Source organism: Osmia lignaria, chromosome 7, assembly GCF_051020975.1.
Source record: "Osmia lignaria lignaria isolate PbOS001 chromosome 7, iyOsmLign1, whole genome shotgun sequence".
In the NCBI taxonomy this organism is placed as follows: domain Eukaryota; kingdom Metazoa; phylum Arthropoda; class Insecta; order Hymenoptera; family Megachilidae; genus Osmia; species Osmia lignaria.
Window position 1 is genome coordinate 5,221,592 of NC_135038.1, and position 23,506 is coordinate 5,245,097.

Sequence of the window (23,506 nt, forward strand, 5' to 3'; positions counted from 1 at the left end):
TTATTCTAGGAAGAGGGGAGAATTCTCGTCGTCCTGTTCCAACTCCCAGAACAAGCTTTCCCATGGAGAAAATCTATTATTTTCGTAAGAGAACCTTGTCGGAGAGAAACGAATTACGTAACAAATTTTCATTTTACGTAACTGTGAAAAAAAAGTGGAAGCAGCGATGAATCATTCTTTGCTCAAAGTCAGAGAAGTATTTTAATTCAAATGTAATGAAAACTGATCTTTTAATTGCCATCTACTGCCAGTTACATCTATCCGACTGAATTTACCTCCAACTTTCTTCAACGACGTATCAGAGCGATTAGAAGGCGTCCAGAGAATTTCGTGTTCCATGTTCATTACACGGCAGAAGCATGAAGTTCAGTGATTAAGCAGCGATGCAGTTTGCCAGGGGAAAACACACGATATCCTACGGTGCACTCGTCATCATATTACATCATTGATCGCGGATTCAATAGACGACAGTGAATAGGAAACATTAAGTATTGTTGATAGATTGAAAGAGATCGATATCGCAAACTAATTCGTCAAACAATCGCCACGTGATGGATTGATTATATGTTTATTCGGTGGAGCGAAAGGATAAGTGGAAAGAATCGATTTCTCTGTTATTCATTGGAAGGTATAAACGATGCATTTATTATTTGTTAGTCATATTCTCCTTGGTCAATATTACTTAAGCATACAGACAGTGGAAAGATTAATAATTGTTCATAATTCAGTCCAAAAATAAATTCTTTATCTTGCAGGAATAATATTTAGCAGTACGCTTAACACGTAATTTGCATTACATGACACACGGAATTTATATGCTACCTCACTGAGACTTTGGAATTTGTAGTTTTAAACCTCAATCGTAAAATTAAACTGATAACTATAAAAATAGATGTCACGATTCTAATGCTAACAGTTGGCTCACGGTTTTTGAACAGCGTAATTAAATACACGATAAAAAATACAATGACTAGTCCTTCGAAGAGCTTGCATACAAGACTTAGTCGATAATGCGTTTAATGTGTCGTGAACGCTGCCCTGTGTTTCCGGATGTAGACAATATCTTGCCCTTAGATGCTCTGATGCGTGACACATGGTCAAAGGATTACGACACGATCGAGGTCCGAACATACAAGGCCTCGAAAATGAGAATAGGTCACTGACAAAACAACTCGACGATTTAAGTTGTCAAGATCAGTAGAATAAATTGTCGCTTAAACGAAGAATACAATGGTAGAATTTAGAATAGAATCGATATACAGATTTACAAACAGAGAAACTGGATTCGAGCAACGACTTGATGATTGCTGAGACACGAAAGGTTTCTGAAGCTTTATCCTCGATCCAAGTTATGGCTTCTAAGTAAATGTTTCAAACTTCTCTTAGTCATAAATTAATGCTTAAATAAACTAGCTTCAAACAAATTATCAATTGCAGTTGTTATGAAAGGGTATTATTCTGTAATTTTTATAATAACAAATTTTTAATAGTACTAACTACTGTGTGATATTATTCGATACCTTTTCATACGCAATATTCTCCGTGGAAAATATGAATGATTAACCTTTAAAAATTACACGCGAAAATTTAATTTTTCACGTTATAATGTTCGAAAGTAATTGCTTGACAAATTTGTATTTTAAAAAGGCTGCCATCAAAATCTTTAAAATTTTGACCACAGCGCCATCTATTCGAAAACGGCGGAAACTACTTACCAACTAGTTTCAGCCGTTTCCTCATAGGTGGCGCTAGTGTTCCGTGTTCCAGAAACCCGGTAGGTAACTTGTTGAGTAGTTTCCGCCGTTTTCAAATAGATGGCGATACAGTCGAATTTTTAAGATTTTGGTTTATGGCGGTCTTTTTAAAATACAAATCTTGCGCTGATTTTGACTGCTCGAATTTGATATTAATTTTTATGGGCGATACAACTTTGCAATCAATTTGTAATTAACGTGTGATGCCGCCAAAGGATTAATAACGAAGCCTTCATCTAATAATAGTGCAATGTGAAGTGCTACATATTTTTATACCAGGGTAAAGCAGATGACGCTCGTTCTCGAGGCACAATTTAAGACCCCTGAAAGCCAAGTCCAATCTTGTTGGATCTGTAGTCACTGGTGATCTTTGATGGAATTTGGGTTAGGTTTGAATGAATTGTATACTACGTTTTACAATCCATTTGTGATTATCACGATATTATTTTTGATATCATAGATTATCGTATATTTATAACGTAAGGTATTAAAACATGCTTCGATTCGGCGCTAGAACTGTCCGTAATGCTTTAGGAAGCAGAGCTTTCGCAAATGCACCGGCTACGGAACAAGCAATTTCAACCACCTTTAAAGTTCAAGATCCAAAAGATTTTAATGAACGTGTGAAAAACTCTAAAGTACCTGTGATCATTGACTTTTTCGCAACGTACGTAAACATTTCAATTATGCAATAATTAATAAAGATCATTACTGTATGTAATTTATCTTATAGATGGTGCAATCCCTGTCGCATGCTTACACCACGTATAGAATCGGTAGTTGCAGAAAAACAAGGAAAAGTTTTATTGGCAAAAGTTGACATTGATGAGAACAGTGATCTTGCATTGGATTATGAGGTTAATTGATATATTATTTAGTTTTTAATTATTTATTATTCTTTTTTACTTACTTCTTTTCTATTATTATAGGTAGGGTCTGTTCCAGTTTTGATTGCAATGAAAGATGGAAAGGTTTTAGATAGAATAGTTGGTCTTCAAGATGTAGATAAACTCAAACAATTTGTAGATAAGTATGCAGAATAATGTAGTCTATTTTAACTATAATCTTGTTATGTAGTTAATGAGATACTCTTTTGTAATGTCTTATCAGGTAATAAGTGTATAGTAAAAAATACCATTCTTTTGTAAATTATATCCTTGACTGTATAAATTGTTAATATATAAGGAATTGCTAAATAAATATCTCACATAACAAACAGGTAAATTTGATTTATAAATTATTTACAATATTCAACTATACATTCAGTATGTAACAAAAAATTTTGTTTGTAGGGAAGATGGGAAATATACAAAACATGTAAACAATGTATTACAAAAATGATTAAAATGAAATGGTTTGTCAATGTCTTGTTACAATTTCAATGAAATTATGTCTCAGTAGGTAAAGCTTGTAAAAGCTTTCTTGCCCTTTGATAAGCAACAGATTCAATTTCATCTTTGTTTTCTCCATTTTCTTCTATTTTTCTTATGATATCCATACCTTGTTTTAGAAGCTGTTCTCTTGCCATTCCTTTACATCCTTCAAAGTACTCTAACACTATAGGAAATACATCATCTGGGATTGAAGTCTCATCCAACAGATTATCCATAAGCCAAATCTGCTTTAGTTTCTCAAATTTCCACTGACTTCGCGCATGTTTCCACTGAAAATATTACATTGAGGTTTTCTTTTTACATCACAAAGAAAAATAAAACACAATTAAAACAAAATACCTTTAACACATAATTAAGTCCTTTCTTCATTGCTTCCATTTTACTAGCTATTCTTTTCTCATTATCTTTTATTTGAGCTTTCTCTTTTTTCATTTGCCTTTTGGAAGGTTGCTTTGGAGCCTTTGAATCAGTTTCATTAGTTTCATCTGCATCTTCTGTTTCTGCTAAACTGTTGGATGTGATACTAATGAAGAGAACATTTTTATAATTAAGAAACTAATGATTTCATTAATAACTATCTAACTGATTGATAATTTACTTTAATCTTTTCTTTGGTGGCATTGCTTCATCATCTGGTTCCTTTCTATTCATTTTCTTTTTTACCTTTTTAATATTGCTTTTTTCTTCCTTACGTTTAACAGTCTCTTCATGATTATCATTGAAGTTATTACTGTTATTTAATTTCTTCTTTGTCTCTTTTAGTTTTTTATTAACTTTTATTTTATTACTAATATTTTCTGATGCATCAGTGTTGTTACTTGTTTCCTTTGTAAGATCTGTAAAAACAATACAAGAAGTTGGTATGGTTTGAATCTAATGAAATAATCAAGAAAAATCATTAAATACAAAAATTATCATATATTCACCTTTTGAATTATGTTTTTCTTTCATTCGCTTCTGCTTTTTTAAAGGCTTAACCTCGAATTTTGATGTATTATCGGTGCTCATCATTATTTTACGGACATACAAATGCAATATCAAATTTCCACTTGAAATAATGTTCTTATTGTTGTTAATATATGTTAATAAAAACATAAAAAATACATTTAAAATATTTAATTTTACTATTTAAATACTATAGTTGGCATGTGTACACCAGTGTGCACGCTGCTCTAACCACTTCAAAACAGATTCAATAATGTTGAAAGAAGTAATATAGAAACATCGAAAACATTATGTTTATAAAGATTTAAATTATTCATTTATTAAAAATAAATTTCAGCTGTTGAGCACAATATAAAACATACATATATGTATTTATATACATGCATCTTCGTGCCAAGTTTGACACACAGAACTTCAGCGGTACAAGTGAAATTTGTTTCGTATATCATTTATTAATAACAAAGATGGGATACAATAAATTCATTGCATCTTTAATACGAAGTGAAAGTACAAAAGCATTGTTAAAAAGAAGGTATATTTAAATATACAATACTTTGTTTATGTTTAATTTTGAAATATTTTATATTATAAAGGTTATCATTAATATTTTTATGCTTTAACTTTTTAATAGTTTCAAGCTCTGATGAAATATTTTTTTTTTTAGATATAATGTTTCTGGAATATTTTACACCTCAAAATGTAGAGCCAGTACATCAGGTAGAAATGATAAAAATAATGAATTGGATGAGCTTGATAAGCCCCTTAAGTTTTCCACATCTGAAGCAGCAAGATGGCCTGCTGCATGGTCAACTACTGACCATTCAGATGCACCACGGTATCAACCAACAGTTATAGCAATAAGTTTGTTCATTTTTTACATCTATTTCACTCAACTTAGAGAGGAAAATGATATTGACCTGAAAATGGTGGAAAACATACCTATAGAAGTTCAGGAACAAATATATGGAAAGAAAGAGAAAAAATAAATAAACAGAGATGTAATGTAGTGTAGTTTTAATATTATTATTGAATTATTGTACAAAATTTCTATGATTACAAAAAGTTTTAAATAAATTATTTATAGTGGATATAGTAATTCACCGTGTATTATATTATTTATCATTTTTTTCCATTCAATAGGAGGATGACAAGTAATTGTATCTGGTATACATTTATTCCATGTATCATGCCAGGATGCCACAACCATTGTCATTATTAATATTAATGGTCCCTCTGTACCATGTGAGTGTACTTTAATATTTACAACACCTGAAGTTCATAAATTGGATAACTCATATAAAATGTACAATAATAGTTCAACAACAAGGAATTTTACTTACTGCACATATTGTATGAGTGGAATAACCATTTAAAAAACGTATATACAGGCATAACTTGAAGATAAAATTTCATTCTGGTCAAAAGACCTCCAAAACCAATTAACACCAACCTAAGCTGCAATAAGCAATCATTAGTTTCTAAATCAGGATCAAGATTTAATGACATAAATGAAATGTACCATGGTAAACACTGTATAATAAACCCATGTTGTTGGCATTAGGAACAGTAAAATGGTAAACAATAATGTTCCTACAAACAGTTGATCAGACTGATATTGGCAGGAATCAACTCTTTCTCTTAATGGATTCTGTTTCTTGCCCAGAAATAGTCGAAATAAGGCAATAATACCTTTTAATTGAATATTAAAAAGCCTAGAAAAAAAATAAGATCAATATTTCAATTATACCATTGGATCTTTTGTATTTATTTGGTCTTTTACCTTGCTGCATATACATAAATACAATAAGCATGAAAACTGACAAGCGCTAAAAGATCAGCTGCTATTGCTATTTGAAATGTGATGCCAAGCTTTCCAAATAATACCAATACTTTAAAAGCAAAATCCATCACAGGTTTCATAAATATTAAAAATGTCCACCATAAATGTATATGATACAAAAAGAATTTTCCCAGCATATTATTTAAAGCATGGTTTAATTTCAAACCAGCTGGCACACCCATTAGCCAGTGTATTAAATCTTTTAAAAATGTTACTACTTTCTGTAAAATATTTACAAATATCAGTAAAATATTAATCATCATAGAAAAGCACTAGTCAATTTACCTCTGCGTTATTCAAAAGTATTTGAGATGGAGATGTATATTCAAGGTAGTGCAATAACAATTGCAATAAAAATATTCCTAATAACATATCTATTACCACTGCAAGTACATAGTTACCAGTTTTCAATGTAAACCTTTTGTTTTGTATTACAGTTATTAACATCCACTTAACATTTTCCAGCCATCCATTAACATGTAAACCAAGGAATGAATATTTTAAAACTGGTGATAATTTGTTCATTATTTTACTGAGAAGAAGTATTGGATAGAAATATAAGAACATGTGATAGACTAACAATGTTTCCTTTATATATGTAAGTTTCCCTTTCTTTTGTATTTCTTTTTCAACTTGTTTGCTCTGTATAATTTTCATTAACTCATAAAAATGATCTCCAGATGCTGTTCTGTAAGCAAACAATTCTGTTTCCTGAAGGGCTAATTGATCATACACTGTAATAACTGTATGACAGTGCAAAGTTGAAATCTTTTTATTGTTTACAATAATGCCTTTTAAACCATAATCGTAAATATTGTCTTTGTGAGAAGCATTGGTATGTAAACATATATTAATCCAATCTAAATATTTTTTATCTACATATCCACGTTTGTGATCTGTACCAGAATAATATCCAATTATATTGGCACATTTTATTGTTTCTAAATTATCCAGTTTACATATACCAATGACATAAAATTTTTTTATTCCAGTATTATCATCATATACAACCTTGCCAAACATATAGCCAGACTTTTCTTTGTAAAGTCTGTTTGGTAAAAAAATTAATAGGCTTTTCATCATATATCTTTGAAAACCAAATTTGTTTCATTGGAGAAATGAATAATGTGCTTGTTCGACACACGTGCGCACTGCTGTCATCTGTAATCCTGCAGTCCTGTGCACAAATATTCAGTGGTGCTCAATATGTCTTTCGTGGACGAAAAATATTCGCTACTTCTAAATGCTTTCTGTTTTCCACGGTTTGAGCGATTGCAAATGAATATTTTAATTTCATTGAAAATTACAACACACTCTGTGATCCTCTGAACGTTGTCAACTAACATGTGTTCGTTTATGTTCGTGCAAGCTCGCATAGTGCATCTACGAAATGTTGACAAGTGGTCAGCTGTTTCCGGTTTATAAAAATATAGGTGGCTCAATAGAAATCCACGAAAAGCCCGGCTAATTACTTTTAATTAAATAAGCAGCATTTCGACTGGCATCAGCCGGATAAACAAGCAACGTGTAATGAAGTTGTAATGTACGGTATCTTTTTCCTTAATTTCCTTTTTCGTTCTTACGGATAATGTTGAAGAAGGAAGAGTTCGAAGCAAGCACACCGAGAAATGGTGATAACTCGCACACGATTGCATCAAATTCAGGAAGTAACGACGTGGCCAAGGGGTCGCATCAGAAGTCGGCGATAGAAGAGAAATTGGCCAGCAAAATGTTTTCGTATGCCAGAGAAAATATTTGCTTTTTCCTCGCGATTACTTTTACCGCCCTGGCTGTACTACATAATTCGTAAGTTGCAGGTTATGTCAATTCTCTGGTCTAAAATTCATTAGGATGCAACGTGACGTTATTTTGTAATTCGCCTTTATGTTTCTTTACTTGATAACAGATGTTTTGTCAATTAAAAGCATTGTAAGATTTGCTAACTTGCAATAGTAATTATTATAATTCTGTTTCTCTCATATTTTATACTTTTCTGTAATTATTTATGTATAACAGTAAATTGTTAATTATTTTTGTTGCAGACCTCCTAAAGTATCAAAGCCTCCATTAGCTAAACCATTCTTTAACCAGAGTTCCGTGGTCTTGGATTTTTATAAGGGACACTTAGAAGCTATGATAGAAAGAGTTACAGAGGCTGATTTTAGTTTTGTTATGTATTATGCTCCATGGGATGCAGAAAGTCAAGCAGTACGTCAAGAATTTGAAGAAGCTGCTAGATATTATCATACACAGGTATCAAAAATATTATAAGACTGTTGTTATGTTATAAGATTAAAACAAGCTTGACTTTCAGATATTTTTTGCTGCTATCAATTGCTGGCACCCAAATTCAGAATGTAGGACTCAGTACAACAAAATCCAAAGTTACCCGGTATTCATGCTTTACCCTTCAAGAGATTCTGGTATACAGTACAGAGGTATACGTACATGGCCATATATGGCAAGGTTTCTTAATGCAGTGATGAATCCAGTTATTAGGATAACTCATAAAGAACAATTGGTAGAATTGCTTGTAAATTATGATGTTAGTATTAATAAATTGTTCATACTTTTTCAGAATCAATTGTTGATAAAAGGGATCAATTATCTATTAATTTCATTTCAGGCTGTGGTGGTAGGTTACTTTAATTTCACTAGAATAGATAAAACTCCTGGTTATAAAGAATTTTATAAGGCTGCTATAAGAGCTTTAGAAAGAGATCCTAATAGGGAATTGGTTTTTGCTATTGTCACCAATGCATTATCTAGCGAAAGAGATTATAATGTTTATAAATTTCCGTCGGCAAATTTACTCATGTGGAACGAATCTCTAGTAAGTACACGAAGATACTCTTATGTCTGTGCAGCGGTATAAATATATGGAATACATAAAGCAGAAACATTTGCATATATAGCACAGTTAAATGAGTTTGAGAATTCAAATGTGTAGAGCTATCCAGAAGACTCTGAGTGGACTTCCGAAAACATATTAAATTGGATTATCAGCTCTACTCATCAACCAGCTCTTTGGCTACAACCTCCTGGAGTTAAAGCACTGACATTCGCGCCATATTTGAAGGAAGGGCCTGTACTTATCCTCTTCACACCTCGTAATCCTTTACACTCTGAAAATTACTATTACAATCTGGTGTGTACTAATACAAATACGAATTCAATAGTTAAAACATGTAATAAACATTATATTGATTCTTCAGATGAAAGAAGTTGGGTTGGAATATTATAATTGTGGAGATAATGTCTTGGCCAAGGATATAATTGAAAATCTCCGTCTCAAACAGCGTACTGCTATCGTTAGGCATTCGGAAAAAAATAAATTATGTACGAAACTATTAAAAGAAAACAAAGATCAGTTGAATAAAACGACGGTGAGCATTTCTATTCAACGATGGATCAACGAAAGCTGTTGTGCTAACATTGTAATAAATAAATGTTCATTCTGTAAAAAAAACATATTAAACAATGCCGAAAAGGATGTCTCCGTTTGTAAACTTGCTTCTGACAAACTTGATCACGTCTGTAAAGGTACAGATATTTTTAAAATTTCCTCTATGGGAAATCTACAAGAAAAATATGAAATTTGTTGCAATAAGGGTTACGAAGCAGTAAAATATGACAAAGGATTCCAATCTAAAAGGTATACATTTGAAATAAATTAATCCGTAAATTATTTTATTAATTAATATATTATTTCATTTCAGCCAAAAGTACAAAACGTCCACTTCGAATGAAGATGACATACAATCCTCGAATAACGTAAAACAGGCGTACTTAAAATCAGACTGTAAGAAGTGGATAGCAGGAAATAAGTATCACCCACCTGCATTTTCACGAGATTCTTTCGACCATCCAAATATAAATTTAACAGAGTCAGTTTGTAAGATTAATAAAACACTGGCACTAATAGCGATCGATAGCTTGTACTATTTCTACTTCGCGGAGAGTCTCGGAATGAATATTTTAAGGAAAAAAGATAAGACTGCTGTTGTAATAGTAGACGCTGCTGTAAGTTGAAGCATCGTAATTTATTTCCGTGTTGTTAAATATATTAATATGTAATCATTTTTTTAGCACGAGAGTCAATATGTCATGCACGACGACTTTAATCGATATAATCTTATACAGTTTATAAATAATTATACTCAAGGTTTTTTACAACGGACGCTACGTTCTAATAACTCGAGGCGATTTTTGCAAAAGTTTGAAACCAAAATTAATTGTGAAAAAAAAAATACACGAAGTATATGTATAACAGAGTTAACGACCGAAACTTTTTTAAATACTGTTTTAGATCTATCAAAGGTAAATGAATAGACGAAGGAAAATGTTGTTACAGTTTGAAAAATGATACTCTAATTAAGGAGTATATTAAATTTAATGTTTTTTTTTTTATTTCACAGGATGTGGTTGTGATGTACTACTCTCCTTATTGTGCATTTTGTAGCGCGATATTTTATGTATACTTAACAGTAGCTCATTACTTGCGCGAAATGGATCATCTTTTATTCGTTAGAGTCGATGGTGATAACAACGATTTACCATGGGAATATAATATGAATCGATTCCCATCCATTCTCTTTTTCCCTGCCAAAAGGTAATTAAAAGTGCACCGATTATCGTGGCAGTATAACAGATATTCATCGTCATTATTTCAGAAAAGAGGATAGCACGGTGTATCCGTTTTCTCTACCAATCACGATATCCAATCTCGTTAATTTTGTCTTAGCGAATTTGGATGAAGATTCGCACGTCGAAGCGCTTGTAAATATTTGTCATTCTGGAGCTGGTGAGATTCCAGATGTATGCATTGCACGAACTCGTTGGCTGTGTCTAGATATCGTTCAACAATTGCTTCGAGATTATAGAAAATTAATAAGGCACAGTAGTTTAATAGGAAGAAGAAGTGCTAAGAATAAAAGGAAAGTCATATTATTAAAATTAGCACATATTAAGGACATACATCTAATACTAGGTTCTACCAATGATCTTAAAAAGGATCAACATAAAGTGAAACTTATTAGAAAAAAGTACAAGAAATATTACAAAAATATTAGATCAATTGAAATAGATAGTAAAATAAATATCGGTGAGAGCACGATAAATCCTCTTCAACAAAATATTACTGAGAAAAAAGCAATTAAAAGCGAATTGTGATATAAATTTAACAATAGATGTATTATGATAATTGTTATTTCACTTAAGTTCTTTTATGACTTCGTACTAACGCATATACCTCATACAAATTTTTATTTTGCAAACACGAACGTGTCCAACTAAGTTGTACGTGTCACAGACGAATGGATATCATAATGTATGTAAATAATTCTGTGTTGCTTTTTTTGTAATTGTACATTGCAAAAAGAGATAATTGTTCATCATATCTGTACAAAACATTCCCTAATTAACGTTTAAGACGTTTATGACATCTCATAACAAACACGATCTGCTCAAAAATAGTCGATTGTGTTGACTAATGTAGTTTTAATTTGATATTGTTAGATTTAAATGAATATGAAAGAAAAATAGGCGCATCTGAATCATGAAAGAATGTAAAAGTTTACATATACTTGTAAAAAGTGTACATTTACAACTTCTTATTTAAACTTTTATAAGGATTTTGCAAGAAAAGGATATTTATAGTTATTTTAACAAAGATAACTGCTTATTGATAAGACTATTTTTTGTTTTCAGTACATCATGATTCTATACAAGGAGTGTGCATTCATTAGAATTACTCATCTCTGATTAATATTCATGATGTTTAATCCTAGAACAGAGAAATGAAACTCATACTATCACAGTCATAGAGTAACAACAAATGACATATGCGGTAAGCTTTATTTTTCAGAAATTAATTTGTAAAGTGTAAGATTTAAAGGAAACTAGATATGTCATAGCTTCCTAAAGCAAGGTAACAATTTTATTTCTTTGTATTACACCTTTGCCTTGTATGTTATGTGATTTAGATACATACATTTACTAAAATGTGTGTTGATTGTACATTTGTGTAAATATTGTTATACACGGTAATAATAAAAGCTGTATGTTGATATATAAAGATAGTGTAAATAATATTATAGAAAATGATTATTCTATAATGTTACATATCAAATAAATCATAACATAATTTAGAATCCATGGATTGCCGTATCACGACCTTATACGTAAGAAGATCGGATTAAACATGTGATAAAATAGCGTGGGCCGAAAGTGGACGATGGGTCGCGTAATGTTGCGTTAGTCATTCCCCCCATTTGCTTGATTTATTTATGGGTTGGGCTACTTATTCGATGTAATGAAATTCCTAGTAAAATGACGCGTGATAAGAAACCTGTTTTTCCCATTGATTTGTTTATTGATCTCTAATCAACAGATGACATTGAGCCAAAGGATTACCAATTGAATTTTTTATCAGTATTCTAATGCAAAAGTAGCAGGACACGGTCCAAGCTTCTTAGCAACAAATTTACAGTAACTGTAATGTTTAGCTAATTTTTTGTATCTCGAATTCATAATTAATGATACGAAAAGATACAGTTATATCTTAAAAGGTGTAGGAGAACGAGAAAGACAATTAAATTTGAAAAATAGAACGCGGTGGAAAGATGAGTAAAAGATTTTCGAAAGGATGCTGAGGATAATCGACTAGGTAATATGAATAATAGGATTCTACTCTTCAGCTGTATATTTATAAATATAAAATTTCGTATTTACTTTTCTTAAATTAATTACATAATAATTGTAACAGAGAAAAATTAAATGATACAGGAAATGAAAGATGGCGCGGCGTTTGATCGAGAGTCTGCGAGGATTCCAGTGAACCAGTGATCTTGGTGATCATCAGCGCCTCCCAGTGGGGAAGATTGTAAAATGAACGAGAAGAACCTTCGTTACTTCGTAGTGTGCCCCTCTATATCTAAGCATAACTGTATGACCGTGTGTACTGTGCCGCTGACAATGAGCCGCGGCGGTGACTGTGATAAGTGATCGCGTACCCTTCCTCGTCGCTAAACGCGTAGTGGCAGTGGAGAAAGATAGTACGTCGGCCAAGGAAAGAGTCTACCTCTTGATGACTCGCGCTTTACGCAGGGCGCAACGTAGCCGGAGTTCACAATTATGTTCGATGTACCGCCCAAGTTCTACGAGCTGTGTCGCCTTTGTTTATCGTCGGACGGTGTCAAATTGTCCATATTCGAAGAGGAGGGCGCCCAGCGGAACTTTGCCGATAAGATACTGACGTGCCTCTCGATTACGGTGAGTCTCGTTACAGAGTTTTCACCCGGTCCTCCTCGTGCCGAAACGATGATAAATCAGACGCGACCATCTGTGGTACTCGCATTATGATATTGTCTCCTTCTATCTCACGCGCGGTCCGATCTATCTCTCTTCGTCTCGCCGAGTACCTCTCTGTCCACCTCGTCTTCTATCTCTGTTTTTCTTACTGTCTCAAGGGTGCGTGTGTGTGTGTGCGCGTGCCACGGGAGAAAGTTTGGCAAGAGATGTGTCCGCGAGATAAGCCGACTCACGGGGGCATTTAAAATGGCAGTGATAAGCTGTGCTTCTCGCTTCTGCAGATCTCACGGAGAGGGGAGCACCTCCTTATTTAGACGGCCTGTTATCAGGTTTCACACGCGGATTCCACGAGTCGCTGTCACATTCGGCTCTACTCCGTGTTCCTCTTCTCCCTCCGTGATTCGTTAATCTGTTCTTATACACGGCAATCCGTTCTTCTGGAAGAAAGTTCTGCTTCCGTCCAACCTACTTAAAAAAAAAATTTTTATTTTGTCCGTCGTTGTAAATTTTTATCCCAGCAGAGTCAAGAAACATTTATGTATCCCTATAATGTAACTTAAATCATTACTTGATTTAAATGCTGCATATTATTTTATAATATGTAAGATTATTGGAATTAATGAAAAGAATTATGCAAAAGTTAACTGCTAAATTAATCTTATAATTACATCTTATTCAGGTGAAAGATGGAGATTCTTTGCCACCAATCATTTGTCACCGATGTGTGTACAAGTTGGATGTGCTGCACAACTTCCGTGAAGTGTCACACAAATCTGATGTCATACTCAAACAGTACCTGGATTATGCCAAGCAATTATCATCGCACGATGATCAGGTATTGATTAAATATTTTTTTGCATTTTGTTACAGATGTGTTTGATTTTGTTGATAAAGGTCATTATGAAATATGAATCATATCATCCTTCCATCAAAGAGTAAAAATTAATTGAATACATTAGTAGTAGTGAGTAGTGAGTAGTCGTTTCATTTCAAGTAATGATGTAATTCAGAATGTGCAACATGTGATTGCAGATAAGAATGGTTCAGTACATATGTATTCCTTATATTCTAAAGACATTTGTAATAGATGTAAGATACCTTTTATTTACTTCTTTGCTCTGATACATCAGTAATTATGTAAGACATTTCAAGGTGTTCTATAATGTAGGCAACTTTAACCTTATCAGTCTGATAATAGCGTGGCAATAAAAAAGTAGTTTGCATAGTTAATTGTTTGTTGAACAGTTCTGAACAGGTGTAGAATACAAGTGGTAAAAGTAACAAATGAATTTGATTGATTTTCAAATATATGAAAGTGTAATATCTAATAATTATCTTTGTTCCAGAAGAAGTCTTTCTCCACTGCCAAAGTAGCAGGCTTAAGCCCTCTACAGTCATTTCTCCAATTGAACAAAACATTGTTCAATGAGGAGCCTAACTCTCCGGCCAGCATTAATCAAAACATTATACCTCAGGCGCAAACACATCATTTGGAGTTGCGCACCAATGACATGCCTGAACACGATAACATTAAGTGTGAACCTGAAGATGACACGTGTTCGAACAGTTCTGATCCAGATAGATTAGAAATAGAAGATCGTGATGAACAAGATACAGAGGGGGAAGAGAATGGTTACGATATGACCATTAACAAGAGAATGAAAGTGGAAACAAATTACGAGGAATCGAAACCAAGTACCCCCGATCACAGTCCGGTAAATAGAATGGATACACCAGAAAGCAATTGTTCAGATACAAATATTGATCAAGAAACAACAAAGTTGTGGCAAGCATTAGCAAAGTGAGTATCAGATTCGTAATTTATTTATTTTAAATTTAGCTGGGAAGGAATTTGTTGAATGTAGTGTTAATAACTTTGTTTGAGTGTCTTTACTTTTTTGGTCCGAATATATTTGAGCAATTTTAAAGTTCAAATATAGATCTTTACTGTCGGTTTATCCTATCAAGATTATTCAAACACATACTTTTGTATGCTTAACACATATTTACATTTTGGATTATCAATGTAACTGCTACTTACAACAGGTGTTTCTTTGAAGATAAGATAACTTTGTGGTCACTTAGTACTAGATTAAATAATGGATTCAAAATTTCTTTACTACTGTTTACCGTTTATCGCGTACCCTTATTGTTATATCATTGCATTTTTGTAGAAAAAGAAAAATGGAAGAACATATCTATTTTTTGTTTTTGCTTTCATATAGCAACAGGAGTTTAGAGATTACAAGGACAAATGGTGACAAATTAAATAATGGATTTACTGGCGAGGCAACTAATCTGCTGCGTTCTTTAATCAACAACAGACAAATCGGTATTACTACTGTTGATTCTGACAGAGTATCACCACAAATTAGATTTTACAGAGACACTCAAGGGACAACAATCGAACGTACCGTACCTGATTGTTCTGTACTCGGAAATCGTACTAATGTCCCGTGTATAGAAAACAAGGTTTGTATAATTTCAAATAATATTTACACCAAAATCCTTATTTTATATATTAGCGTTGAGGGTGGTTAAAGAAAGAATAGTATATAAAGCATTTTCTTCTGCATTCTTCTCTAGGGCTTCCCAAATATGTACATTTTTTGAGTTAAATCCTAATCAGTAATGAAAACGTATAGAATATTAACGTGGAAACAGCAAAAGCTGACTCTTTTTTTTTTTTTTTTCAAAATTAAAAGTTCAAACAGAATTCCGAGATTTACGGAAAATCTTTACTCTTTTATGTTCGTACTCTTTTGATCCTGATCTCCGTGCAAATAAAAGTTCTTCCATGGGAAGTCCTTGCAGTTTGTTCAATGCAAATACTAGAAGAGAACTGCAGGTATAGAAAAGAAGACAGGTCAGGTGACCCTTGGGTGTCAAGGGATCTCTTTGGGGGCTATTCAGCTCCCATCTGCCTGCAGGTAAGAAACGTGGTAGGCCTTGTAGATAATAGATAACTCAGAACCTCTTTGTGATAGGCCATAAGCGTTAAGCCCACCGTGTCAACCCGCTGTTAACAGATGTTCAAGATAAGTTGGGTTTCTATAGATTTTAAAACGTGCTTTGTTCCGCGCGAGGAATTCTTCAATTTCTCCTATAATAAGAAACAGGGCTGTCGTATTCTTTGTGTTACTTTCCATTCTATTAGCTTTTTGTCCTGATAACAGGTACCTACAGGGAATTACTGCAACTTTTACTTAGCCCCCGACAAAGTACCTGTACTGATACCGAATTTTCATTTACAAACACAATTATGATACCTGTATAGATATTAGATAATAAACATATATATATTTTCTTATATATTCAGGGTACTTCAGTGGACAGTAATCCATCCAGCCCTGCCAGTGTTGGTCGTAAAGAGACTAAGGGTCGTAGAAAACAAAGTTATCCCAGTAAAGCTCCGATGAGCCCGGATATTAATTATCAACACGAATCTAACGAGGAACAAGCACAAGATTTCACAACGTGGTCAAGTAAAATGAAAGGAAAGGTACGATTGATAGGATATACTAATGATAGGAAAGTTATAGTTCTGAAATCAAGTAGTATCATTTATCTTTTTTCCTTACTCTAGGTAGAAGATTCAAAGCAATTCGATCAGCATCCAGGTAGCATGGCGAAAAAGGTAGATATGTCTTGCACAAATTGCGGTACCATGACTACAACCATTTGGAGAAGAAACATGAAGGGTGAAATCGTTTGTAACGCTTGCGGGCTCTATTACAAACTTCACGGAGTGAATCGTCCAGTTACCATGCGAAGGGATACGATACACACGCGTAGACGTAGACCCAAAGGCGAGAAACCAACGAGGCACAGAAGTAATCATTGTGTTTATTATCGTTGAATTGTTTCGTTGTTTCAACCGTTTTCTTCTTATAACGGCACGAATATTTCTTAGAAAAAGGTGACACAATTTTAACACCGCAATCGGAACAAATGGACGCAGAAAGTGCAGATATGTTAGCGGCACTCCGACGACAAATCCAGCCCCATTTAATGATGGCAGCGTTAACGCCTCCTCGTATACCTGGGACCCATCCACCAGCACCAGCCGCTCAACTTAATTACTCTCTTCCTTTACCAAGTTACATGATGCACGTAAGTATACGATAGCTTTACGAGCATTGATTTATGGGGACGACCGGAGTTTCTGATTTTACCGGCGATTTTGTAACAGCATGTAAAATCAGAAGGGCGAGAACAATGTCACTTATCCGCGGAAGCAGAAGACACAGAAGAAGGAGATACAGAGAACGTCTCGGACGTACCGTTGAACCTAGTTGCGACGTCGTTATCCGAAGAAGCACACTGAAGAAGTACTTCGAGGAGCATGAAAACGACTTTAACTAGGTATATATGAAACGAATAATCTCTAGACAGAGGATAGTCTGTCCGGTGATACACAGGGTGTAGAAGACGAGATTGTTCTCCTTCTCCTTTCTGCCACACTGATTCTCGTCCATAATCCTTTATCGAGCTCTCTTTATTTCTCTCCCTTATTTTTTCTTTTCCCCCCTTCCCCACGGTCTCGAGAATTTTGAGGTGGTAGAATATTGGGATGATAATTATTGTCCCTTGAGCTACCAAGCCCGTGGTGCAGAGCGCACGAAGGAACGATGATATTAAATACGCAGTATTAATTACGTGGTTATTCGAAATATGTACATATATATACACGAATATGAAGAATATTTTTATACAAAATTTTCTACGCTTGCAGCTAGAGGAGCGACGGGCGATCGTTGTACATACACGCGCAAATTGTTCTTTCGGTGTCGCACGTATTTTTCCGCGTTGAATGAAATGGTGGTCGTTGTCTGTTTTTCATAGTGACGTAAGAAAATTCAGTCGCCAGTGAATGTTTTTTAGAACGGCGCTAGATTACTGTTCGGGAAAGGCTTAGAATTTAGAATGAAAATGATTTGTCACTAAACAAAGAAATTAGTGAAAGAAAGAAAAAAAATTTTCACCGTTTTGTTCCACGGGCTTTTAGCTGTCAGTGACGTGTAACAATCATTAATAGTCTCGTTATTTTTGCGTAATATATATATACATATATATATATATATACTAAGCTAAAAAAACCGACCCAAGTGAAATCGGGCTTTAAGAACGGGAGAAAAACTGACCGGGGAACAAGAAAACGGTTGCGCTATGTGACAGATGTTCGTTTTAAAAGATATCCGATGCGTACTCGGTAATTTGAGCATTACCAAATTACGTTCATGCCAGTATCATTTTAAATACCGTATTCTAGTGGCCTTTCAGCGATTTTTAAACTCTTGTCTCTTCCCCCCATTTTTTTTTTTAAGCTGTTATCTCGCGCATTAAGCGCGGATAATTTAATTTCAGACAAAGTCTTAATTTAGATGACGTAGATACTTTTTTACATGAGCACGAGACTGCCGGTGTAAACACAATTAATACTCTTTCTACCATTTACGTATTCTCTTCCCTCCTCTCCTTAGTTTCTTTTCTCTTTCTCTATCTCGAAAGGCTTCTCGACTGTTATCAACACAGTCGCAAGTAATTTGTACTTAATAGGCAAGCAGCACCACCACCATAATAATCTAAGACTCCGAAAGCAATAAGAAACGCGATGGGTACGTAGGATAGATTGTCGTCATACAATACTCGTTAACGTGCTCTCTCGGCGACAATTAAACATACAAGAATTTTTTCAGGAAGTAATACTTATAGATAACATTCATTCGTATGCCGGACGTTAAAAGTAACAAATTTTACTGCTCCACAGTTGCTGTAGGTATCCGTGAACTCTACAATTATTTTCTTCTCGGAGCTCTTCCTTAACTCTGTGTCATTTTATTTTTTATTATTAAAGAGAATAAGAAAAGAGAGAAAAAAAAAGGGAATCTCGTTGTAGATAAAGAAAATCACTTGTGGTCTTTGAACAGTATAAATGAAGCTGTGATCTTTTTTTTTTTTAAATTTTCAATTAATAGTTGGTCTCTATATTTTAAGGGCTATCACTGATCTATTTTTCCAGAATGTACAGTTCACGCGTTAATGAACAGGTATTAAGCAACGTTAAATATCACCGTAATACGATGGCCAGTGCATCTACTCATGTATCGTTATACCTAACATTGTATACCTAAACAACTTTGCCAAAAATAGATTTAGTCTATGTAACATAGAATATAGTTAAGGGCATACGATTAAAATTAACGTTTTATCTTTCTCTTTCATGTCATACACAGCATTTACATCCTCCTTCGTTTTCCTCTTCTTTGTAATTCTTTTTTTTTTTTTTTTTTCTCCATCAGTGATACCTCTTGACAATGCAACTGTGTAGAGCTTATAAATTCGCTTACAGTAACTTTGTGGAGCATCTTAGTTTTAGTCGTTATCAAAGGAGCCTTATGAACACACTCGTATATATATACATATACGTAATACTCGTAAATATATATATATATTTACAAAGTACACATACATACTATTGTATACTATTATACGAGTACAGATGATACCACGAATCAGTATCATTCTTTTACATTTTTTTTATATATATATATATATATAATTCTAACAAATAATTCTTCTGTATAATAGTCGTTCGAGTAATATGTTCTCACTTGAATGAAAAAATAATGCGTTTAACTGATAACAATGTGCATAATAGAGAACAATGCATCGCTTTTTACTTAATTTAACTTATTTTAAAGAGGAATGATATTGAGAGTGTGGTATCTTTGATATTATACACGAGTATTGGAGGAAGAGGTGTAAAAGTACGACGAGGTTTCACATTAGTGGGATCCTTGTAAAAAATTGCTAAACTTTTCTCTCATGCGTCAAAATGATCCTTCCATTTAGTACATACACAACACATTTTCAGTGTTAAAAGCAGGTTGAGAAATAAGGTATCTTTTAAATAAATCTGTACCAAGTATTTATTTATTTTAACAAACATCCGAAACGTTCGATGAATTTCTTCTGAATATTGTACATTGATTTTAATTCAATTCACTGTAAATCGGATATCATTTCAATTGTCTCTCATTCTAGAGCAATGTATTTATTTAAAAGATACGAGGTTTAGGCTTAACGCATCTCCTTCCTTTAGTAGAGAATAAAATTGAAAGTAATCACTGATTAAAGTAAACAGGGTCTGACATATTTTCAGTCAGGCTTAGACCGCCAGTTTTTCAATTCTGTTGACAGAAAAATTGTAACATACCATTTTTAAGTGTACCATACGCGAAGAGAATGAACTTATTTATGAATAACATTGATAGGAAGAAGACAGCAATGGACAGTTTTTTCGTTAGGCATTTTTTTTCTCAGTTATATATTCGGCTCTTCGTAGCTTGTTAAATAACAACAAAAAAAAAAAACACCTAACTATTATTATCTTTATACATACATATATTTTTCTTTTTTGTATTATTACCAACGTAGGCGCGTAAGTAGAATTAGGTTTGAGCTCTCTACTAATTCTGAAAACCTAGAGGATATTTTTTATAATTATTAGGATCGAGGAATCGAGTATTGCTAATTATATATATATATATTATTGATATCGATTGATTAAATGTTAACGATAATGACTTTTATCCTTTTTTTTTTTTTTTTTTTTTTTTAAATAAGATTTAGTTGCAAGACCGCCACTCGACACGGTTCGTTTTTAACAATGGTAAAGAGAAAAAAAAAAAAAGCTGAGGCTTCTTATAGATTCTTCTTTTTTTTTTTATGTATCAGTATTCTACGCGTTTGATTTTAGCTGATAAGAGTTTTTAACCAACACTACTTAAATATGGATCCCCGACGGCGAGATTTGTCTTACTTAATTATTAAATTATTTAGTTTATCCTCCCCCGCCCTACACCCTCGTCCGTAACCCTTCCCTTTTTTTTTCCCCTCTCCCGACGAGTCCCTTGTTCCTTGTTTTTGTACGTCTATTTTTACATAAGCGACCCTCCCTGAATATTATTTAAACTGTAATTTATTGTATCCACTGTTTTTTGCACCGACGTTTATGTAAGACATATTTTGGCAACGACTGGCTTAATTTATTGTTTCTTATAATATTACTTTATACGAGTTTCGCTCTCTTTCTTTCTTCTTCTTATTCTATATTTTATCTCTCTCGTATCTTCATTTTATTTTTCGCTAGAACGCGTTAACTTCGTACGATCAGGGCGTATGGTCATTCCCTCCCTTTTAATTTGTTTTCTTTCCGCGGTACGAAGATCCGGACGGTCGATGCTTTTCTAAGGTGCCTTCCACCTGGACATTTCGTTAGGTACAAAAAGAAAGGAAAAAAAAAAAAAAAATGAATTGTTCAAGCGAATTGATCGACGACGATGATAATAAATAAGTCTAATCGTGCCTGAGCACCCTGTACACGCGTGTATGTACGAGTATTCGCTGTTTAAACAGGATCCCATAGGGAATCCGTAAGCCAAAACTGTTGTCCGATCGAACGTTTTAAAAAAAAAAAAAGAAAAACAAAAAAATAAAGAAGAAACCTCTCCGCCTTCGATCCGTTCGGTTCGCCTTCCTCTTTGTAAAATGTGCCTCCGTTTATTTGATCGCCTGTGTGTCGCTTAACACCTTACCTGGAAAGTAGCCGAATTAACGGGGTCAACAACGACCCGGACCTACGAAACATGTACAACGATGCTTCGACTATAATTAGATGGAAAATTGAATTTAAATTGTATCCTCGATGGTCCGATCGGTAATAATGAAAATTCATCGATCGATATTTAATTTATGCAAATTTCGGTATGGTGTTAAGAGCATCGCAAATGTCGACCAACTCGGTCATTATCGTAGCAATCGTCTCTCAGGTGTAATATCTAGCAATAACGGAAGATTGGATGAACGGATCGTGGGTGGGATAGACAATATCGAGGTGCTTCTTCGCACCTCTTGTTTCTTTTTTTTTTTTATAGGGAAACCCATTGGTGGGAAGCACCTCGAGGATCGTTCGTAGGGTGTCCATCGTTAGAGCAAATGTATACGAAAGTCTCGAGGACAAGAGAAAAGGCAGTTAAAGAAAAGATACACATACACACGTACACAAAGAAAGCATAACGATGCATAATTGTATATGACAAAGAGAAGGGGTTTTCGCGAATGACGAGAAAAGGGGTGAGAAAATGTACCATTTCCCATTGGCGTAACTATGATTTTTGTATAGCCTCGAATCAGGTCGCCTTAATTTGACTAAAAGTATTCAACGTTACTTAATTTTCATTTGCATTTTGATCCATATATATTTATCATCGATATTTCTTCGTTTATTTCAATAATTTCGTAAAGGAGACCTGGTTCGTTTAAGATACGCCGATTGCCCCCCTTTTTGCTCGTTGTGAAATTATTAACTCGCAGCACTGTTCCGTCCGTCTGCACGACCGTGAATCTTCTGGTTTCACCGATTTACCTCGGTAGAAATCCTAAGTCACAATTACACGTATATACACGACATACACATATACACATTAAATACATTGTAACGTGAAACTTTACTTAAGCATAAGCGAAAGAAATGATAAATAGAGAAGCGGTACATATGGAAGCGCTAAGACCCCTTCCCCCAGTTCTTACACTGAGTATTAAATCTGTACTAATCGACTGAGTATTATTTTTATATCGAAGCGTAATATTAAATAACGGATAAATTAAAACGCGAGACAATGGTAATCGTACGTGATGCCGAGAGAATTAATTGTAAAGCAGCTGATGCGAGGGATGAGTTTTCTTTATTCATTTTCTTCGTCAATTCCCTGTCGCGTTAATCACGGTGTATTCTTTTACGACTAATTGAAGTCAAAGTGTTATAACGATTAGCGTGACAGGAAATTTTTTGAAGAAAAAAAAAGATGGAATGAAACGAGAAATGAGCATTACGTTTCTCAAGATTAAAAAGAAATGAAAAGAAAAGAAAACGAGGAATGAAACGCATGCGACTGATGATTGTGAGTGCCCTGATTACATATTTTGTATACAAACCATATATGTGAAACCGTGCAGAAAACGCTAGTTTAACGAGCAACAAAGAGAGAGAGAGAAAAAATAAAATAATGGAACGATTTGTAATGATTGTAAAAGTGTTGATAAGAGCTTTGATCGGCCGGAAACTAACTTAATCGAAGGTTTATATATATAAATAAATGATTAAAAAATATATATATATATAAACGAGCGTATGAATGAACGGAGATAAAAATCTTACTTTTGTATCCATGAATCTACGATAATAAGTTAGTTTGGGC

The 23,506-nt window shown here is 33.8% G+C and overlaps 5 protein-coding genes across 9 annotated transcripts; 4 read left to right on the top strand and 1 right to left on the bottom strand.

Moving 5' to 3' along the window:
• The first annotated feature begins 2,089 nt into the window (after positions 1-2,089).
• LOC117611432 (thioredoxin, mitochondrial) lies at positions 2,090-3,078 on the top strand. 2 transcript variants are annotated; one of them, XM_034339374.2, is made up of 5 exons: positions 2,090-2,421; positions 2,488-2,611; positions 2,684-2,784; positions 2,865-2,973; positions 3,047-3,078. In XM_034339374.2, exons 1-4 carry the CDS (start codon positions 2,249-2,251, stop codon positions 2,866-2,868), a joined length of 402 nt encoding a protein of 133 aa, XP_034195265.1. In that variant the 5' UTR covers positions 2,090-2,248; the 3' UTR covers positions 2,869-2,973; positions 3,047-3,078. The 2 variants fall into 2 exon arrangements, with proteins under 2 accessions (XP_034195265.1, XP_034195264.1); XM_034339373.2 differs by lacking the exons at positions 2,865-2,973; positions 3,047-3,078 and having other exon boundaries at positions 2,684-2,831.
• On the bottom strand, positions 2,968-7,016 carry LOC117611425 (uncharacterized). The gene is made up of 9 exons (XM_076689160.1): positions 6,219-7,016; positions 5,874-6,154; positions 5,613-5,805; positions 5,434-5,548; positions 5,175-5,362; positions 4,075-4,276; positions 3,747-3,984; positions 3,488-3,671; positions 2,968-3,417 (listed from the first exon to the last, which is right to left on the bottom strand). Exons 1-9 carry the CDS (start codon positions 7,014-7,016, stop codon positions 3,142-3,144), a joined length of 2,475 nt encoding a protein of 824 aa, XP_076545275.1. The 3' UTR covers positions 2,968-3,141.
• On the top strand, positions 4,450-5,189 carry LOC117611431 (uncharacterized). The gene is made up of 2 exons (XM_034339372.2): positions 4,450-4,625; positions 4,758-5,189. Exons 1-2 carry the CDS (start codon positions 4,474-4,476, stop codon positions 5,077-5,079), a joined length of 474 nt encoding a protein of 157 aa, XP_034195263.2. The 5' UTR covers positions 4,450-4,473; the 3' UTR covers positions 5,080-5,189.
• A 505-nt stretch (positions 7,017-7,521) lies between the features above and the next one.
• LOC117611419 (thioredoxin domain-containing protein 11) lies at positions 7,522-12,845 on the top strand. Of its 3 annotated transcripts, XM_076689135.1 has the most exons (12): positions 7,522-7,739; positions 7,976-8,186; positions 8,248-8,478; positions 8,560-8,766; positions 8,884-9,081; positions 9,149-9,588; positions 9,653-9,956; positions 10,023-10,253; positions 10,352-10,545; positions 10,607-11,262; positions 11,643-12,600; positions 12,720-12,845. In XM_076689135.1, the coding sequence occupies exons 1-10, from the start codon at positions 7,522-7,524 to the stop codon at positions 11,103-11,105; spliced, it is 2,733 nt and encodes a 910-aa protein (XP_076545250.1). In that variant the 3' UTR covers positions 11,106-11,262; positions 11,643-12,600; positions 12,720-12,845. The 3 variants fall into 3 exon arrangements, with proteins under 3 accessions (XP_076545250.1, XP_076545249.1, XP_076545251.1); XM_076689134.1 differs by having other exon boundaries at positions 10,607-12,600; XM_076689136.1 differs by lacking the exon at positions 7,522-7,739 and adding an exon at positions 7,740-7,862 and having other exon boundaries at positions 10,607-12,600.
• Positions 12,846-12,908: 63 nt separating this feature from the next.
• On the top strand, positions 12,909-23,115 carry LOC117611420 (uncharacterized). Of its 2 annotated transcripts, none has more exons than XM_034339362.2 (8): positions 12,909-13,205; positions 13,924-14,079; positions 14,594-15,045; positions 15,470-15,716; positions 16,564-16,746; positions 16,831-17,077; positions 17,158-17,357; positions 17,437-23,115. In XM_034339362.2, the coding sequence occupies exons 1-8, from the start codon at positions 13,068-13,070 to the stop codon at positions 17,569-17,571; spliced, it is 1,758 nt and encodes a 585-aa protein (XP_034195253.1). In that variant the 5' UTR covers positions 12,909-13,067; the 3' UTR covers positions 17,572-23,115. The 2 variants fall into 2 exon arrangements, with proteins under 2 accessions (XP_034195253.1, XP_034195252.1); XM_034339361.2 differs by having other exon boundaries at positions 12,911-13,205; positions 14,591-15,045.
• The last annotated feature ends 391 nt before the right edge of the window (positions 23,116-23,506 follow it).

Excerpts from the sequence above, each read along its gene's own strand:
- LOC117611432 (XM_034339373.2), top strand. The coding sequence starts at position 2,249 with ATGCTTCGATTCGGCGCTAGAACTGTCCGTAATGCTTTAGGAAGCAGA. Across the intron at positions 2,422-2,487 it reads ATCATTGACTTTTTCGCAAC|ATGGTGCAATCCCTGTCGCA; the intron begins GTACGTAAACAT and ends TTTATCTTATAG. Across the intron at positions 2,612-2,683 it reads ATCTTGCATTGGATTATGAG|GTAGGGTCTGTTCCAGTTTT; the intron begins GTTAATTGATAT and ends CTATTATTATAG.
- LOC117611425 (XM_076689160.1), bottom strand. The coding sequence starts at position 7,016 with ATGATGAAAAGCCTATTAATTTTTTTACCAAACAGACTTTACAAAGAA. Across the intron at positions 5,806-5,873 it reads ATTTATGTATATGCAGCAAG|GCTTTTTAATATTCAATTAA; the intron begins GTAAAAGACCAA and ends TTTTTTTTCTAG. Across the intron at positions 3,672-3,746 it reads CCACCAAAGAAAAGATTAAA|TATCACATCCAACAGTTTAG; the intron begins GTAAATTATCAA and ends TCTCTTCATTAG.
- LOC117611431 (XM_034339372.2), top strand. The coding sequence starts at position 4,474 with ATGCATCTTCGTGCCAAGTTTGACACACAGAACTTCAGCGGTACAAGT. Across the intron at positions 4,626-4,757 it reads AAAGCATTGTTAAAAAGAAG|ATATAATGTTTCTGGAATAT; the intron begins GTATATTTAAAT and ends TTTTTTTTTTAG.
- LOC117611420 (XM_034339361.2), top strand. The coding sequence starts at position 13,068 with ATGTTCGATGTACCGCCCAAGTTCTACGAGCTGTGTCGCCTTTGTTTA. Across the intron at positions 13,206-13,923 it reads TGACGTGCCTCTCGATTACG|GTGAAAGATGGAGATTCTTT; the intron begins GTGAGTCTCGTT and ends CATCTTATTCAG. Across the intron at positions 14,080-14,590 it reads TATCATCGCACGATGATCAG|AAGAAGTCTTTCTCCACTGC; the intron begins GTATTGATTAAA and ends TCTTTGTTCCAG.
- LOC117611419 (XM_076689134.1), top strand. The coding sequence starts at position 7,522 with ATGTTGAAGAAGGAAGAGTTCGAAGCAAGCACACCGAGAAATGGTGAT. Across the intron at positions 8,479-8,559 it reads AATTGCTTGTAAATTATGAT|GCTGTGGTGGTAGGTTACTT; the intron begins GTTAGTATTAAT and ends ATTTCATTTCAG. Across the intron at positions 9,957-10,022 it reads TTGTAATAGTAGACGCTGCT|CACGAGAGTCAATATGTCAT; the intron begins GTAAGTTGAAGC and ends TCATTTTTTTAG.